The following is a 19,634-nucleotide window of genomic DNA, read 5'->3' as shown; positions in this document are numbered from 1 at the left end:
GGGCATGAATTTAAGTATACTAGCAGCTATATCTGAAACTGCATTACTTGATTATTGCAATAAAGTCCTAGAAATTAAACTGGAATTAACCACTCCAGCTGTTTTCCTCTTGCTGCCTGCCTGCCCCCTAATGCAAGGAACTGTGCACATGCCACCCTGACACTTCCTTCTGTGCTTCAGCTACCCCAAACACAGAGCAGCTGGAATTATCTGTTCCAACAGCTGTGACTAACACCAGAGAAGACTGCTAACACTACCTTCTTCTGCAGATATGCCCCAGCTCTGCCCTCCCCTCCCTGATGACAGCTCTGCTCTTCGGGCCAATGAAAATATGGTGCTAATCACATAGTGGTAGCAGTGTGTGGAAACTTGTAGGAGAGACTGCAAATTTGAAGACCCGAAAACCCCTCTGACATCCTAGCAAGGTGAACCTTCTAAGAAAATCACCAGCGGCTCTCTCCAATTCCTTTTCATCAGCCTTCTGATCTCATGCTGCACCTCCGAAATGATACATCATTTGGCTTGATCCCATCTTGTTTGCTAGCTACCAACACATCTCCTTCTTCCTTTTTGCCTCCTAGCCCTTGGGTTACATTACGCTCAGTGCTAGGTTTTGCCAACCATCAACTCCCTCCAAGTCTCTTGCATTCCCTGCCCTTGCGCTGAGGCCATCCTTAGGAATTTCACCAATAACTCCTTCTGGGCCTCCTCTTTGTAAATCACTGTCATTAAGTGCTAGTCACTCACAACATCAGTTATTTTTTTCTTCCCGGCTCAGTTTTTTGATTTTGCTCTGTTTTGCTCTTCAACTTTTCTTGACCTTTCAGGGTCTTTGCTAAGGTGTTCGTTTGTTTTAAATTAAAAAAACTACCCAGCCTACCTGGCTGTTACACAAAAATCATCATCTTCATGGAAGACTGGCTTTATCTCCAGATATCTGCAAGTCTGCATCACTGGTTCACATGCTCTACCTTTATTAGCTGCAACTGACAGTTATTAGCAACAGCAATACAAATAAAGATTGTGACAAACTCATCTCCACTTACTTTTAGTGCTTTGTAGATGACCCCAGGCTGTCTAGGTGACCTAGTGGTATTGTTCTCCAGCTGCTGCTCCACAGCTCGCCTAAGTCCAGAGAAATCTGTTGGAGGATTGTATGTCCTTGTTCCCTTGTAGTGGATTGAGCTGAAAGCCTCAGGAAAACAGCTTAGCTTCCGAAACCGATCCTGAATGAGCTTCTCAGGAACCTCAGAAGGATGATCTATATGTAAGAGTATCAGCAAGTATAGAAACAACTCATTGTTTAAAATAATATTTAAATCGCACAGTGGTTTCATATGCAACACAGTGCTAGTTTTTCTAATTAAACTTTATAATACATCTGGAATGCACTTGTCATTATATTTGACAAATAGGAAAAGAAATAAAATGTTTACAAAAGCAGTCTCTGTTTTTTGATACACAGCTTTAGATTCTAAGACCAAGTTCCACAGGTAAAACCAGAAACATCTAGGTTTGGAAACATAGATATCCAGAATAAGACGCAATTTATGACATAATATAAGGAAACTCCATGTCAGCACACTTGTTAGCTCTTCTCAGCAGACCATAACTTGGTATAGCTAGTCGTAGCACCTGATAAGTGGAGGACATGAACCTTACATGGACTTCTTATTCTCCATGCCAACCCTGTAGCAAGGAAGACTGAGCCTCTATCAATCCTTTGTACACAGTAAAGCACTTCAGAATTGGCCATGTCAGGTCGGACTTCATAGAGCCAACCACATTCTTCTGCTGCTTCCAAGTACCTGATGTACGTTTCAGGATGAGGCAGGCCCCTTCTTCCCTGCCCTAAACACACTTATCTCAATTATCCATCAAGACAGATGGTTACAGCTTGCTGCAAATCCACCTGCTAAGAGGTTTCTTTCCTATTCCTACCATGATCAGAAGTGATCATAAAAATAGTTTTTTACCACCCTGACTTTGCTCACAGGTGCAACTATCATTATGGGTCACTAAATCCAACCTGCTGAAACAGCAAATTTCAACAACTATATGAAACTCTAAATTGCTGATCAGCAAATTGGTATGTAAGAAAAGGAACTGCCTTGGCAGGTAAGTTAAAAGTAATTAAGAAGGCACTCTAATAATAACCAGAAAGAATGCCAAGTTCTTCCACTAGCTCAAGACCTCACTGGTTAGAAAAGCCAAAATGAGAATGTGGGCCAGCAGGGAGCTGCTGTGGTATTACACAGCAGAAGGCTCCCAGATGTTCACAGACAGCAGGACTGAGCCTCAGCTGCTGCAGGCCAGTTCTTCAGGGCTCTTGCTCATCAAAGCATCAGAAATGGACTGAATGAAGACAGGTTTCATCATGCCTTTTGAAACATGGAAAAAAATGGGGCCAGGAGAAGAAATTTGCATCCCTGTATAGTCAAAACCAAAAAGTGCCCCGACTTCTGTAGGACAGTGCATTTCACTCAGACATACAAATAAAGTACACAATTTAAATATGCATAATCCAGTATGACACAAGCCAAGTTGAAAGTACTGGTGAAGAACACCGAAAGCAATGGGAATAATAGCATGCCAGGCCTGCTGCTTTGGCCATATCAGATACTTGCACAGAGAAAAGTGGTGTTAAACCATCAGCTCTGTGCCACCACAACCTCAGTCCCAACCTCACACCAGTCTCAGAATGATGTTGGTCCACAGAATTTAAAATAGTAGAATGAGGGTACCGTGAGTATTGAAGTTCATCAATTTCATTATTCTTGCCCATCCTAGTTTCTACATACAGTTTTATTTTATTTTTTTGCAACAGGATCCTGCATATCCCTGCCAAAATCCCAGGGTGTCTCAGTTTTCACCTTTGCCTGCCATATCACCCATTCTCATGATCTTGCATGATGATCCCTCCTACAGCTGGCAGAACTCCCATCATAACTAGTCAGTACCGATGTCCAGCTGGCTAAGAGGATTATTCTAGCTGATCTGGGGTAGTCAGATCGCCATCAGGGAATGCTTTGCTATTTCCATAGCTTGGCTCCCAGACTGGAACAAGTGAGAGCAAAACCCAAACCACATTGTCTACAAGGTAGCAAAGAACACTGAATATTCAATACAACCTGATAATTTATAGATAACGTTTAGCACATTGTAATTCAGTTTCTCACTGCCTACTCACCGGAGCCCAGTAGCTTGGTGTACACAGTCTCGTGAAAGATGATGACACCTGGACCCAAAGTTGACAGAGGAACATCTAGGCCACAGCGGGCTGTGGTAGCTTTTAGCTCCTTGGTGAAATGTTTTAAATAAGCCTCCGAGGCATCGCCAAGGAATTTGAAGAGATCATTGTGGAGCCTGTCAGCACGAGTACGGTAGATGACAAGGTCAGAGATGGCCAAGACCTTCAGCAGCAGCCGTGTTCTCTGGCTCAGGTTCACAGTGGCGCCCAGGAGGCCCTCTGTATCAATTACCACCACTTTGCGGACAGGGTCATAGGCTGCCCAGACTCCAACTGTGCAAGACTCTTGGGCTGGAGATGTCTTGAAGACTTCCCGGCCATAGAAGAAAGTGTGGTTAAGGGTGTGAGACTTGCCATCCCCCGTGTTCCCAAAGATGGACACTACCTTTAGATGCTGGTCAGGACTGCAGTCCAGTTTCTTAATAAAGTCTTCTTCATTCCTTACCTTCCAAAAAAGGGAGAAAAATATTATAGCTATGCAACTGGAGTAGACAACACTGAAAACACAGCTGGTTTCAGTATTCATAAGATTAACAAGAGTGATTACTTCCTGTTCAGATTTCATCATAAGTTTCTGAAGCACCAAGAAGTCCAAAACAAAATATTAGAAAGCAGTTTTGTAACACATACACATCAATGGGATTTAGGCTGTTCCATCACGTAGCTGTTTTGGAAGTGATGCCTCACTGTGATTACATGTCTAGTGAAACCTCCTGTACCTCACCCCATTCCCTGAGGCAGTCCTTTCAGAGAAGGGAGCACAACCCTACTTCGAAGTCTGCCAGAACAGCTACTTGGAGCATGGCAGACACTCTCAGGAGCACTGGTCTCCTGGCAAGCATCCAGATTCAGGTGCAAAACAGGGGGGTACTTTTGTCACCTTAATTTGCCTCATCCACAGAGGCTGAGCACCTGTTTAGGAAGAAAAAGCTCCTCTGTGCAGCTGTGCTGCATCTATCGACAGCCGGGGGCTCTCAGACACAGCCTGTCCCACTCCTGCTGCTCTCCAGCTGAGAGATCCTTCAGCTGGAAGGGGGGGGCAGAGAAGAAGAAAGTAAAGTTTTGCACCAGAGTCAGGTGGTCAAAGCAGGTCAAAATGGCTTTTACAGAAGTGCCACAATTACCTCAATGATCCATTTCATAATTTACTGTATTGTGCTTTTGTTTAAAAAAAAAACAAAAAAAAAACAAACAACCAAAAAACCCCACACACAAACACAAAACCAAAAGAGAGCAGACAGCCTTCAGCAGGTAACTTCTCTTTGGCTTCAAATAGATTAAATGACAAGCATCATGCTATTTAGGTTAGAGAATAGGGCATTTTCAGATAAACAAGTAATGAAACAGGTTAGGGCTCTGTACAAGAGCCTGCCTTGTTTTTGTTGCAGAATACGGCCTTGCTTTCAAAGGTTTCATGCTTCTGGCTATGGTTGTTTACCACTTGCTTTTTCTTCTTCCAACAGGTTTTATCCACATGTTATGTGACAGAAGAATATGACAGAAGCACTTTTTGAGAAGGATTAAATTCACCTCCTCCATCACGATTCCCTCCTCAAGGAATCCCCATCAGCTGAAAGGAACAGGGCTTCCACCCCCCCTCGCCTGCCTCTCAACTTCTGGAAGCTCCTTGGCTATTTCCCCCCTGTAAGTACAGTTGAAAGGTCTCAGGATACATGATCCACAGAGGCCATGAAGTAATAAATGGTTTCTTTGAACAAGTTGATTCTTAGATCAACAAATTAGTTTAAGGCTCAGCCAGCCCCATTTGGTCTGGTCAAATCTATCAGCAGCGTCCAGACTTTGAAGGAAAATAAAAAACAGCCAGTATGCCAAAAAATAACTGGTGTGCCAGATTGTGGTTGGGAACAGTGTTCAGAAAGAAGAACTGTGGACTGTGGGGCTGCAGTAGCTTCTCACTGACTCAAAGCATTCAAGGCAGCCTCACAGTGTGGAAGAAAACAGGAAACAGAGAAATCAAAATGCTCCCAACAGAATCTTTTCTGGTGTCTGGAGGAGACCATGAAGACACACTCAAGTTAATGTGCACAAGAGAGGGTCTGCTTTTTTGGTAGCTGTGATTATTAGCTTGTCATCAGGAAGGTGGTTTAGACAACAGATGCAGTTTCTTTTAGTGTCTCTGGAGATGTCTGTGGATTAAAGGAAGTTCTTGGTTCATGGGATAGCTCCTAAAAACATTCACAGATTTGATAACATAATAATGTTATGTGTAAGTAAAAAAAAAAAGGAATATTATAATTTCTTCTCCAGATTGTTTTGGTTTTAACTCCCACCTCCCAAACTTCTTACCATAAAGGTGGCAGACCCTCTTTTTGCCAGGGTCAGTGCCTGACCAGACCCGATCATTCTGGTTATGGACTCCCTGGACAGCCCAAAGAAGTATCAGTCTTCAAACAGCTGCTTAAGTATTGGCAGGACAACTAACAACTAAGGTCTTTCAGGCAGCGCTGGTTATTATTCTGGTATGGGTTTGGGAGAGTATGTGGAAGGGTTAGTAATGTCAGAAGACACAAAGGACAACAGGGACCACAGGGATAAGGGTATCTCTGCAGTGTATTCCCACCAGTAAGAAACAGGAGTCAACTCACACAAATTCCACTGCAGCTGAAATTGTCCCAAGCTGAGCTAATGCAAGTGTCCTCACCACCAGCCTTCTTTCACATTCAATGTACTTTAACAACTGCTGATGCCAGGGCAACTTATTGTGGGAAGAAGAGCTGGATTACTGAGCCAGACAGGAAAGTTGGTTCCAGATCAATAATCCAGATCACTCAATCAGAAAAGTTACTCTGAATATCAAATCAGACACCCAAAGCACTGAGCTGTTACCCCCTTCTAAGGCTCTAGGCTCTTTCAGACTTCCTTGCAGGACAGAACTCAGGAGTGATTCAGACAAGCAAGTCACCCAGGAGCACAAGAATGTACCAAAGTCCAGCTAGTTCAACGTTGTGTCTCACAGGACTTGGTAATGGGTGAGAAAGAACTTAGACATGAAAAAAGTAAATGTTTCCTAGCATGCTTTACCAGCTTTCAGTAGTCAGATGTCAAAGGACTGGCTGAGCAGCGGTTGCATCTAGACACTCAGGTTTGGTAGAGAACAGTAGATCTATCCTCTAGGAGGTTGTCTAACCCCTTTGTGAGGCTAGTCATAGTTTTGGATCCTGCAACATCCTGTTCCAATAAATTCCATGCATGGGCGGGGGAGAGGGAGAGAAACAAAACCAAAAACCAAACCAATACAACAACAACAAATCCCCCCCCCTTCCTTTTGTTGAATATGCTTGTATATGTCATGGGTGTTCCTTGCTCTTGTGCACTTGTCTTCTTTAACCACTGCTGAGCACAGGGATGGTATTCTCAAAGAACCATCCACAACAATCCCCATATCAGTAGTCAAATTTACTTCCCTTGAGCAAATTCCTTTAAGACATTTAAAGTCAGAGGGGGTGTAATAAGTGTGTTGAAGTACTAATCCCCATTGGGCTCAGGTCCCACTTCTCCGTTTTGATTCTCGTCTCTAAAGAAGTCTGCATGGTACCACCTTCTGCTGCATGTACAAAGGACTCATGTTTCCATAGCTGTGTCCACTCCCATGTTGCCCAAGAGCTCCACATCTCTGACACGAACAGCAAAGGGTGAATATGAAACCTTCCTTAAATTGCACAGCAATGTCAATTAAGAATGAAAACTTTGTATGTCTAGCCTAAGAGAAGAGGCATATCTCTCCAGCCCCTTCTCTGTTTTGCCATTTCTAGTATCAGAGACTCGTTTACACTTTTGCTATAGATCTTAGAAGATTCTCTCCTAGAAAGAATAGTTTTTACTCCCATCATAGGTTAGAATCATGGTTAGCCTTCTTTTATAGTTTTAACTACATTTCTGTTAGCAACTGTCATCCAGCCCCCCATGCAGTCACTGCATCCAAGCTGAGCTGAACTCAAGGTGAAGGTCTTCAGCAGGAAAAACAGAGAACTTAACAGCTAAAGTCCTCTCCAAGCAGGACACAAAAACTCATACCATGCTGCTGTGGAACACATTTAGATCCGAAGCCTCCTTGTCACCCATACTTGGAAATCTATTATACCTAACATAACAAGTTTCCTAAATCTGAGACATAATAAAAGTAGAACTGTTTAGAAAGAGACAAGAAACAAGAACTGCTAAAATGACATTCCTGCCTATGAATTTCTTGGAAACAATGTTATTAAAACAATAACATGTTAAAAGCTTAGGAACAAAATCCATAAAATAGAATGGAGTTTCCAATGACCTGTACTCATACAACTCTAACTCTGCCTCCAGGCAAAACAAACACATTAAGTGAATGAGACATTTTTACCACAGTTTTCTCCTTTTAAAACTCTTTATGAACCCTTTAAGGCCTGCTAATATTCACAGAAGCGGTGCACAAAGCCAGAGCTGTGCCATGACGACACAATAGCTCAAAACAAAAATCAAGAGTGCTTGGCATAGTATTCATCTGAGCGCCTTCATTTGCTAGTCTTACACTGTCATTTTGACTTACATTGGTACTTTTGTTGTTGTGTTTTGAAATCTTACTCTTCGCTTGACCTGATTTTAACAGAGTATTTTTAATAACTAAAATACATTTTCTGTGATCAGGAAAGATATCATCATATAAATAATTAAATTTATGAGTCATTAGACTTGTCTGACAACCAGCACACAACAATATCTTCTGATACACAACCACTAAATCAATAAAGAGGATATAAATTTAACACACTTTTCAATGAACAGAAAAATAAACTACAAGATTTGTAACAGCACATCCAAATATATACCAGCATAAAATTGCAAACGTCTGGAACAAATCAGTCTTCAAGTACAAGCAGAAAAAAAAAAATACTATTTCCCTTAAAGCATTACTTAACACTGGCAATACAAGCAATTCTGCTCACAGTTCGGAAAACATTTAAAAAAGATAATGCTTACAAGAATTCAAACTAACACCTGAAATCAGACAGAGAAATAGCAAAGCAAGCTGAAACAAGATCTGCAACCTTTTAAGCAGCTCTGAACTTCTAAAACACGAAACTGAGACAATTTTAGGTAATTGATCTTAAGGACAGAGTATCATATCAAGCATTAAACCTGGAAACAGAACAGATTGTCAGATCAGCCCACCTCAACACAGGCCAGTTCTTTATGACACAGCTTCTAAATTTTGGCAGTTGTGTTTTAACTCTAAAAAAATAAGTTCCTATCCAGAGGTAGATTCACACAAAAGCTTATGGGTACATGCCTAAAGCCCCAGGTCCTACCGTTAGGTCATTACATTAGAATTTCAGTGTACATTGAAAACAAACAAGAGAGAAACCTATAAAGCCTGTAAGACAAATCTGGGAAGAATAACCTGCACGACAGTATAGCGCAGCGACCAAAATTCACATCTCTGCAGAGCTCCTCACAATCGCTCTCAGAAAGGCAGTGCATGAATGCAAAGAAGTGCAGCTGGCGTACCCCAGCAACTCAAGTGCAACAGGCTATTAAAAAAGCAGCTGGAAACTCCTTGCTTTTGCCACAGGAGAAACTTTTGTTGATATTCCCAAATGTTTCTTGCTGCCAAGTGAGAAAAAAGGGTTTGGTAGCTCCCTGTGAGGAAGAGAAACTCTCTGCTATGAAACCCATGACATCAGTAGAGCCATGAGAGGGGCTCTAGACTATCACAATTCAAACCCTGTTTCTGCTAAGATCATAGACTAATTCAGGCTGGAAGGGACCTCAGGAGGTCATTACTCCCTCCCAGCTTTTAGAGGCCTCCAAACAAGAGAGAAGATTTTGATCATAAGCAGGTGCTCAAGAAGAATCAAGGCTGACTTAAGTCCAAGCAGCTCTAGTTTCCTCCCTTAGTTTGTCTCATATACCTTTTCTTCTGCATGACTTCCCATGGAAAATGTCATTTATGCCATCACACGAGTCTTCCACATAAAACTTAAAAACCATAGTCCAATTACATAGACATATTTGTTAGAGAAATAAATGCCTCTGAAACATAAATTTCCTAAAAGCTTGATGAACATAAACAGCAGAGTAGAAAAGAAAGACTCTAGTAACCTTTCTGAGGAAAAAGCTTGTCTCTTGTCCACTCCACACAGCCACCAAGATACAGTACGAAACTGAGCAGTCATGCCCGTATTTGCTAGCCAATAAGCATGGTGGCTGGTGCATGATAGCACACATAATGCTTCTTACCCAAAAGACAGGAGATGTGGATAAGCACTGGATAATGGGAGGCAGACATCTCAGAAATTAGACTTCATTATTTCTACTCCTCAAAGAGTTACTTGTTACTGTGTAAACATTTTATGGTAGCTTGGAAGAGTTTTCCAAGAGGGGCTGTGTCAATGGATTAGTTTATAAAATTGCGTATGTCATACCAGTAGTTACAATCTGGTATTCAGGAGCAAGTTATTAATCATTGACCCAGCAAACACTTAAATATATTTATCATTATTGTCCTCAGTAATCTCCTCGATTTCAGCCAAGCTGACAGGGGACATCAGCATTTTCAGGACTGGAGTCCTACAGAGCCTCAAGCCCAAACTAAGTGGCCTGACACCAGATGCAGGGAGGGCAAAATAAAGGAGGGGATAGACACACCCTGAGGATTTAAGGTTAGATTCCAACACTCCTCCTCAGCTTCAGCTTGTTTTGGTCTTATTCCCCATGCTGGGTGCAGGTCTGGCTCAACCAAAGGAAAGCATTTGTATTAGGAGTGTTTTCCAAGCTGAAGTTTTTTGTACCTGCTTATTTGCCTTCACTGCAGTACCACCTATGGGTTCGGTTGAGACTTGTTCTATTAGGCTTTGTACACACCCATGAAAATAGTGTCCCTGAACTAAATATCTTCTTCAGACCAAAGTTATCCTGTTTCTTCCCACAGCTCTGGCAAAGGAATTCAGGGACAGTATTTTTATGAGTTTGTACAGAGCCTAACAGAATGAGTCTCAACAGGACCTACAGGTCCCTGCAATGAAGGGTGGAGGCTTCCCATGTCTGAAGCCCATGTCTATCTATTACAGGACTCTTCCCTGAAAGAGACAAAGAGATGAGAGTTAAATCCTGCTTCACAACCCTACCAAGAGAGAGACCCTATTTCAAAGGTTTTAAGACAGTGGTGGAAAAAACATAAGGGGATGGGAGGTAATTCAATTTGATTGGACTCCTCTCTAACCCAAGAGGCAACATTGACTGAAATATTGCTATTACCAGATAAGTTACCCTTGTAGATGACAGCCGAGTTATATGAAACTGCTGAAAGCAGAAGTAAGACTAGACAGCCCACTAACCTGTCTGCTAGCTGAAAAACTACTTTTGCAAGAACTCAAAACTAATAAACACTTCAAGGTAAATGCAACTCCTGCAGAAATAACACTAATTTAAGAGTGTCATCTAACTCTTAAAGAGAACAGTAAACAATGAAGCAGAAATCATTATTCTGTACCCTAAGTACCTTTCAAGTTCTCTATGGATGTTAATTTGGCCACACAGCTACCAATTACCACCCAATGCCACAGCTGTAGCAGCAGAGACCACATCCAGGTGAAGACACTTGCCCATAAGACAGCAAGTCAGCAAGAGAGTTCATGCTGTAACTATAAGTCTTCCTCAATACTAAGGGTAACTAGATTACCTGTGTGGACACTACTTTATACCACTGTCCTTGTTAAGAGGGGCATTTACAAACTTACTTGTATTACAGTTCCACTCTTCCTAGAAAACAGTTACTGTGGTTTTTTTCCCAATTGCAGGGTATTTTGACAGGCAGGCCAAAGGACTGTGAAACTTCTGCCTTTATGCAATCCTAAAGCAAGGCATGAACAACCCAGATAAAGTAAAAGGTGTACTGCAGCAACATCTGCCTCCCGGTGACCCCTGCAGAAGTGAGAAAGTGGAGGAGGTGGAAAGGACAGAAGGGCTGGAGGACAGCAAGCTGCCAGTTCCCTTTTCTTGCTTGAATGCACCCCTTGAATACTCCTGCTGGCAGCACCCAGGAACCCAAAAGGATTCAATGGATACATGGAAAGAGGGGTACAGCAGAGGAAGCACTAGAATGCCCCCTTCCCCCCACCAACCCTATTTAGTTCAAGAAATGAACTAAGTTCAGGAACTCCTCAAATCAACAGGAGGTAATTCCAGAGTGGCTTGCTACCAGCTTCTCACCTGTGACATGCTCTCCTTTGCTTCCACACCTGCACTCATTTCAGCATATGGACAAAAGAGACAGGAATTTGACTTTAATTACAGCCCAGGAGAGCTGCATCATGAAGAAGGTGCAAGAGCAGTTCCAGGGAAAAGCAATATTTGTAAGTGGCTATGTTCAAATTAGCTAGGAGTCAGCCTGAGACTGTTAAAGGAGCTGTGCGTTTGTTGAATGGATGGCTCCTCTCCCATCTTCTAAAAATACTCTTCAAAATACTGGTATATGTCCAGTGGAAGAAAGAACACTCCTAACCAGCAATTGCTAAGTAGTTTTTCTACTACTTTATTCCAAGGGCAGAAAAACAGTGCACTTCAGTGTAGGAGAGGGAACTGCAAAACTGATAACAGACTGGGATGCGAGGAATACTGAAAAACAGCAAAGTAATAAGAGAAAAATTCCTGGAGTGTAGGACAGCAAACTCCCAAAAATACTTTGGCAAGAAAACCTCTCTGAAGCACAGGGAAGGAAAACTCATCAATAGTACAGCAACAGTGATGAGGGACAGAAATTACATATCCTGATCCGACAAACCACACTGACCTAAAAAACTTGGATCCTTCTACACTTCTTCCTCCTTTACATCCACAGCAAATATACCAGCTGTGACTCTTCAGTTTACAGGATACGGACTAAAATTCCAAGAAACTTACAGCTGACTGTGCTACCCTAAAGCACAAAACAAAAGCATTCCCCCAACAGCAAATCAAGCAAGAGTGTCCTATTCTTGAAATAGAACTAGTACTATTTTCTATACAAATGCTTTTCCGCTACAGTGGCAAGCAATAAGACTTAAGAGATTGTCATCTTCTCTTAGGAGAGAAGACATCATTAGCTTGCATTGACTGACAAAGAATACTTGACTAGAAAAAGCATTCCTAGTGACTCTCCATTCTCTCATCCCTAGACTTTGGCCAGGCTCAAATCAGTAGGTAAAAAGGAAAAAATTACAGTACTTTCATCAACTTTACAGTGGGAGTGAGAAAAGCAAAGCAGCTAGCACCCCTAAAGAGTTATCACTCTGTATCTGTAACTTTTTAACAAGAGGGGACAGAGGAGGACACAGGGACTGTTACACTGGTAGAGGCTGGTTATTTAATGATTGTATAAAATGGTCTGCATTTAAATAAGGGCTACGGGTCATTCTGCGTCATCTAAACTGACTGCAAAGCATTATATAGATCCTGCTCAGTATTTGCTGAGGGAAAGAGCTTAATCCTTTAGATGTCTAACTGATAGCAGAAATAAAAAGAACTCAAGGAATGGGGCTGGATTTAGGAAATTGAGATTTCTCTCAATAATAGAAATAGAAATATCTCTCTATCTTGAGATTTCTATCTCAAGATCTCCTGAAGAAAGGGAGCTCATAGTGGGTACCTCAGGGCAGACCCAGTAATAAATGTATGCTCCTTTCTCCCACATAAAATTATACTGCTGGGGATATTATTTTTGTGACTAGCTAGCGGAAAAACTTTCCTTTCTTCCTGTCTCCTTGGTAAGGCAAGCTACGAAGTCAGTTGCTTTTATTTTTCTTTGCAACCCAGAGACTGGGTAATTTTGTGTGACTGAGCTAGTTTCTGGTCAAAGATCAATGAACTCTTTAAGGCAGACTAATAACAATCAAGCATGTCTCCTATCTTCTGGGGTCAACGAAAGACTTTCTCTACTTCTATAAAGTATATGTGCTGAGTCCTTAATTAGGGCTTTGGACACAGTGTTATCATAGAAGCCACTAGTGACGCTACAACCAAGTTCTGATCCTGTGGTAAGAACTCTCAACATCTGTTCCCCAAGATAAAAGTATCAAATTGTTGTTATGCATTGTTAAGCGTTTCTTCTCCCCTACCTCAGAAGTACTAGTAAATAGAGTTCACTGTACAACTGATATATAACTCCCTGCTTTATGCTAAAGAGCTCTATCGCAAAGGTGTTGTGTAAAGACAAAGCAAAAATGGATACTGTTCCTGAAACTGCATAAATGTAAGAAAAGAGACAAAGACAGATACAGACCAGTGGAAAAGTTCAAGAGACAGTGAGATAGTATCAGGACTCAAAACAACTATCCTAACCTGAGTCATCTTTTTATTGTTGTATTTTGCTGTGTTTTTTCTTAATAGATCCACGAGTATAGGGGAGTTTTAAACAAGATCAATGAATTGATTCTGCAAGTTCTTAAGGGAAGTGTCTTCTATGTGCAAGGGGCAGCACTAGTAACAGCACAATGATGCTTGTTTGAAAATTCAGCAAGTTAGAGGCAAGAAAGGAAAGCTGAGACCTTTACAGAGCAGATCAGGAGATTCAGTTGAGGTATTTACACACATAAAAAAAGAAGGCACGCAGTTTAAGTCTAACACGACAAGACGAAATGTGGGAGATGTGGAAACATGGAAGATGACAGCAGTGACAAGACCGAAGCAATTGACTGAGGAAGTAATCCCCACAATATCATTCTGAGTAGAGATAAGCAAGGAAGATAGACTATGTCAGAGCCAATTAGCAAACAGATGCTGCAGTTATCAAGAACAATTTGATTGAAGTCTCAGCTTTAAATATGCAATAGATAAGGCCAAAAGTTTAATACTGTGTAAAGAGAAACTGCATAATACAGCCTGAGAAAAAGGACCTAGAATGGGGTCTAAACTGCAGGCGATGCCAATCTGTAAAACATGGACAAGATTTGGGTTCTGATAGAAAAAGTCAATATGGTCTTATGAGGGGCGACAAGTCCTGGAAGAAGGAAAGGAAAATTTGTGGTGTAGGTCAAGATGGCTGGGGACTAACTCACAAGAGTTACAAAGCATCAGGCTGTGGTGTGTGAGACAGCTGGGGTTGGACTCCATAAGGAACAACCTTTCTCTCTGGTTCTTCCACAGACTTGCAGTGCAAACTTGGATTTAACCTTTAACAACATTTTCTTAACATGAGATAACCAATCTCTTTTTGAGGTGCTCAGATCTAGTGCTGTTATGATGAACATCACAGAGAAGTCTGTATTTCACAGACACAAACTTAAGCTACCATCAGTTCTCTACAAAAAACAGCTTCACAAGCCGTGCTTTAAAATGGGACCTTTCCTGACTAAGTGGATTCGAAACAAGCACAAGAAGTCCTCAGCTTTCTGAGCTTATGATTATGTCTGCAAAGTGCAAAAAGCTCCCAACTAGCTCTGAGCAGGCCAGCACATCTGTGCAACATGGCACCAAGACAATTATGCAGATCCCAGAATTATCATAGCTGTATCAGTGCAGTGCTGAGCCCAAGCTGAGAATCTCCACCTCTCAGCTAAACTAATTTGCTCAGGCATAGCTCCTTATGGATTAATCTATATTGCCTCTGGATCTGGAACTAGCTCAGTCATTGCTTACACGCTACAAACGTCCTTCAGTTTCAGAGCTATCACCTCCAAGAAGCCAACAGGAACAATGAGATGAAACATAACCATTTGAGCTTAACAACTCCAAGTCCCAAAGGAAACTGAAAAAGAAATCTCTTTGCCTTGTGTTCCCATCTCATTGAACTACTTTCAAGGTAGAGGTCTGTAAACACTTGTACATCAGCAAGTATCTCGATCCATCGTGTTTGCTCAGTAGCATAACTAGTTCTGCCTAATTTTGTAGGACTGGCATTTAACATTGCTATGGCAGAATCCACCACTGATAGCAAATCAGCAGTTTCCTCTCCTATTTCCTAACTAATGCAACAATCTTCAAGTTCCAAAGGTCAGAAAACAGACAGTTAAAGATAGCTGGACTCCATCATTCTGATAAATCCTTCTCGTGTCTGCTCAAGCTTAAAAAGCCACACACCCTCAAACCCTGAATCTCCACATTTCAAGTTATTACTGTTTTGGGATTTTTGGCCAAAAAGTTGGTTTAAATAAAGAACACTCTAAGGATTTCTTCCCAAGTAATCAGCAATAATCTTGCTAATGACAAGTACAAAAGAAAAGACTGAGGATCACTTTCCTATAGCTCAGTTGGCTGTTCAGTATTTTTAAGTGCCAGCTGCCAGAAAATATTTTAATTGAAAACTCTCAAATGGCTTTGAGACTGGCTGTGAGATGTCATGTAAGTATTCAGCTATGAGGAAGAGAAGATCACTCCAGATGGAACAGCTCTGATTCAACATCTTGATACTGAAGCAAGATCATTTTTGGAGAGCTCTTTCAACCCTGTTCTGATCAAATTGCTATGATCTGATAAAGGACCATTGCTGTCCCAATAAGGAAGTTGGCTTTATTGCCCTGGATATTTAAATAGCAATGCACTTGCTTGCAAGAGGCAGCCAAAAGTCTGCCTCAGTAAGGCTTACAGATTCATGAGCATAAAGATAACTTAAACTGGTACAACCATACACAGACACAGCTTGCGAGCAGCTTTCCAGGACAGCCCTGTCTAAGGCATTTCAGAGCCTGCTCTAGTGGCTAGATGAAGATTATTAAAAAGTCTGCATCTTAAAGTAATAGTTCATCTGCCATGCATTACAAGGAAATGTGTGTGTGCTTAGGAGAGGCATACAAACTTAGGACTGCCACTACACCTGAAACTCATTCACTCAGTTTACAGTCACTGGTGTCCTGCATAGCGTGTTTTCTATGTCAGTGCATCGTAAAGACTGTCATCCTTCCCTCCCTTTCCCCCCCAAAAGCCACAGAATTTGTCAATCAGTACACCTGCAGTGACCAAAATGTGACCTAAGTACCTTGCATCTATTCTATACTATAGTGTAATTACAGTGTACATATATACAGAGACACATACTCTTCTATAGCATAGAATAGATACAAGATACTTAAGTCACATTTCCTTGCAATGCATGGCAGACACATTCACTGTTACTATGATGGATACAAATAACTAATCTACCAACAAGCAGAATATCATCACAATTCTTTTCACCACTGGTAGCATGAATATGTAAAATTAGAGCAACCAGATATTGAGTCTTCAGGTGACTACACATTTTCTTTCAGTGTCTCCTGAATTAGGTTTAACATGAAGGATGCAAACTGGAAGGCAGAAGAAGCAGCTGAATTTTTAGTTGTGTAACTAACCTGCTCTGACTTTCACGCATTGCTGTTTTTACATTTGTGAAGTATTTTTACATTGTAAAGTGCTTACGCTCACCAAACGTAAGGGCCAACAGAAGAGTTAATTAACTGAATATATTGAGTGCTAGACTCTCTAAAATAATGCCTCCTGAGAGGCTGTTCCTAGCCAACTAGTATTTCTACCATTCTTACCAGCAGGCCTACTGCAAACTGATGGTCAATTTCACCCTATTTCAGCAAAAGGCTAACATGGAATAATATTTGTGACAAGCAACATAGCTTGACCATGGTGTCCGTAGGACTTGGATGGCACCCTTTGGACCCTTGTTTCTACTTTATCCTACTCCTGAAAATCAGATGGATTTACTGATGCTAAAGGAGGGTAGCAGGGGGCTGTAGTCTTGCATTAGCACTGCTTGGTACAGTGCCTTCTAGTCATACGGCAGGAGATTGGCTGCCAGCACTCCCATTTGCAGGATATCTACTGCAATCCTCTCAGTTCAATTTTGTTCAGGAATGATCAGCATCCTGCACAGAGAGCTCTTATCTTACTTGTGTGTGTCTCAGTACAGAGTCAATTCTTTCACCAGCTTTGCTTACCAAGCCTCTTAGAGGAGGCTCTTGCCACACGTAAGGTTTTAATGAACTTGACCTTTTGAGGAACTTGTGAGCAAGGCCACTCCAAGGCACTGTGTCTTTTTGCCCCAAGATACTCACTTAGTGCCACTTAACTGGCTATCCTCATTTTGTGACTGTTGCTGCCAGTTACACTTCAAGTATTAATCATGCATCACAGCAGCCTGTTAGACTAAGATAGAAACTAAAGGATCTTGCCTGTTCAAACAAACCACAGCAGTTCTTACCTGAATCTCCTCTGTTTCATCCACCAAGAGGAAACTCACAACTTTCTCCGTCATCTTCCTTCTCTTGGTCTCCTCATCCATCCCCTCCTCCTCTTCCTGCTCTTGGGCTTTGCCAGCATGGTACACGGTGACAGGGTGCTTCCTTCTGTTCCCCCCAGCATGTGTTCTCTTCTGACACTCCACACAGAGGTTGATTTTGCACACCTGGCACCTCACTGCTGCTATCTGCCTTGAGCCTGTCATACTGGCATGCATTATGTTCCCATTGGCACCTTTGCAGGAGTCACAGTACGGGACATGGCCGGGTCTTATACGGGTCCGTTCGTGGTTCCGTAACCTTTCCGGCTGGTGCAGCTCTTCTTCACAACGCTGGCACTGTAGGCTCCTGCACTCGTCACACTCAAAGATTGCTTCATCTGTCCCACTGCAAACATAGCTTTCCTGGCACAGGAGTGTCGTGTTCTGTCCTTTCTCTGCAGTTTGTGTGTGGGCGCTCATCTTCAGATTTCTTTAAAGCAATGTTTTTCCCTCCTGTTTCTGTTTTGAACAATGATATGCATAAGAGTCAGTTGCAAATTTAGTACTTTCTCAGGGGAAAGAAACACACCGGGAATTCCGTCTGCACTTAATTTTAAATAATTAATAGATGTTTCTGTAAGATTAATACACTGACCTGCCTCCCAGGAAGAGTCTTGTTAAGCGCTGATGAAGGTTTCTTTCTCCAAAATAAACTTAAACAATGTGGCTGGTTTCATGTATTGTCATACCCAAATGCTGGTATACATTCTTTCTCTGCTCAGCTGTATAACATATTTTCAGTGATGAGAAAAAAAAAACAGTCTGGTGTACTTCAGCAGATAGGGCAAGTACTTCCCTGAAGCAGAGAACGGAGGGAGACAGTTGGTGACACAGAGGCAAGAGAGGCATTAGAAATGCACAAGTGCACATACATGTACACACGCACAGAGAGGACTGTGTCAATACTAGAAAATTCTCTGCTTTCACTCCCCAGCTAAGCTCCTCCTTCAGAGTTCACAGTATTTATTTACTGGGAATTTCCTGATGTGCTTCGCCAAATAAACAGAAATCCGCTCTCTTTGTGCAGTCCTTCTAGCAACGCTGGAAAACGATCGCTGCCGCGGCCAGGCTGACAGACGACGGATTCTCTCCCTCTCCGCCCCAAGTTGCCAAAGCAGGCCCCCGAAACCAGCGCCCGCTAAGGGCAGGCTACGCACCAAGCCGCCTTTGTCTCGACCTGCTGCCTCCCGGCTGCGCGGGGACCCGGCCCTGCCTCCGCACACCGGCCCTCGGCCGCCTCCCCTCCCTCCCGCCCTGCCAGCCCGCACAGAGCCGCTCCCGCTCCGGGCTGACCCCGGCGCCCCCCTCTCCGCGGCTGGTTTCGCGGACCTGGCGGGGAGGGAGGAAGGGAGGGAGGGATGGAGAGAGGGAGGGACCGACCGACCGACCGCGGCGGGCGCCGGGCACCGGCGGGGAGCGCTGCCCCGCGGCGGCCGGCACTTGTGGCTCGGCCGCCCCTGGGCCGGGCGGGGGCGGCGGGCGGCCCCCCGCGAGCCGGCCGTAGTTACGTAACGCCGGTGCCCGCCGCCGCCTCGCTCCCGCGCCCCGCACCTACCTGGGGCTGCGCCCAGCGCGGCGCCGACTTATTCTAAGCAGCGGCCGGGGAGGAAGGGGGAAGCCCCCGGCTTCCTCCCGCCGAGCGGCGGCAGCGGGCGCGGAGCTGCGGCGGGGCCGGGGCGGGGAACAAAGGCGGCGCGGCACCGGGAGCCGCGAGACGGGCTATTGTTTACAAGCCGCGGCCACCTTTTTTCCCCTTCCTCCAGCCGGCACCCGGTGACTAAGGAGTCGGGTCCCGGCCGCGGCTTCCTCCTCCTCCCCGCCCCCTCCGCGCCCGGGGGGGTGTCCCCCTTCTCCTCCCCCAGGGGCCGGGGCGGCGACCCGACCATGCAGGCGAGGCGCCCGGGAGGGCTGGGCAGGGCAGGGCAGGACCCGCGCCCCCGCCGCCCTCCGCCCGCTCCCCTCGTTGTCAGCCGGGATCAGCTGATCCTGGGGAACTTCAGGGTTATTTTCTCACCGCGGTAGACGGGAAGGCGGGAGGCGGGGCGGAGCTGGCACGCCGGGAGCTGTAGTCCGGGGGCCCGGCGCTGCCTCACGGAGAGCCGCCGACGGAGGGCACGTCGCCGCGGGAGGTGTAGTTGGGAGGTGTAGTTC

At 43.7% G+C, this 19,634-nt stretch overlaps 1 protein-coding gene across 3 annotated transcripts in view; it reads right to left on the bottom strand.

Moving 5' to 3' along the window:
- The window catches only part of ZFYVE1 (zinc finger FYVE-type containing 1), a 28,547-nt gene extending 8,913 nt beyond the window's left edge, over nucleotides 1-19,634 (bottom strand). The window contains exons 1-5 of one of the 3 annotated variants that reach the window (XM_072863954.1): nucleotides 19,498-19,634; nucleotides 18,079-18,279; nucleotides 17,406-17,942; nucleotides 3,191-3,695; nucleotides 1,047-1,261 (exon numbers count right to left, since the gene is read on the bottom strand). In XM_072863954.1, the coding sequence (XP_072720055.1) occupies nucleotides 1,047-1,261; nucleotides 3,191-3,695; nucleotides 17,406-17,903 (1,218 nt within the window). In that variant the 5' untranslated portion in view covers nucleotides 17,904-17,942; nucleotides 18,079-18,279; nucleotides 19,498-19,634. The other 2 variants (XM_072863953.1, XM_072863955.1) reach the window with 2 other exon arrangements.

This window comes from Ciconia boyciana, chromosome 6, assembly GCF_034638445.1.
Source record: "Ciconia boyciana chromosome 6, ASM3463844v1, whole genome shotgun sequence".
Taxonomy (NCBI): Eukaryota; Metazoa; Chordata; class Aves; order Ciconiiformes; family Ciconiidae; genus Ciconia; species Ciconia boyciana.
Note: the sequence above shows the minus strand (reverse complement) of the source record. Positions and strands in the feature narration are given on the sequence as shown.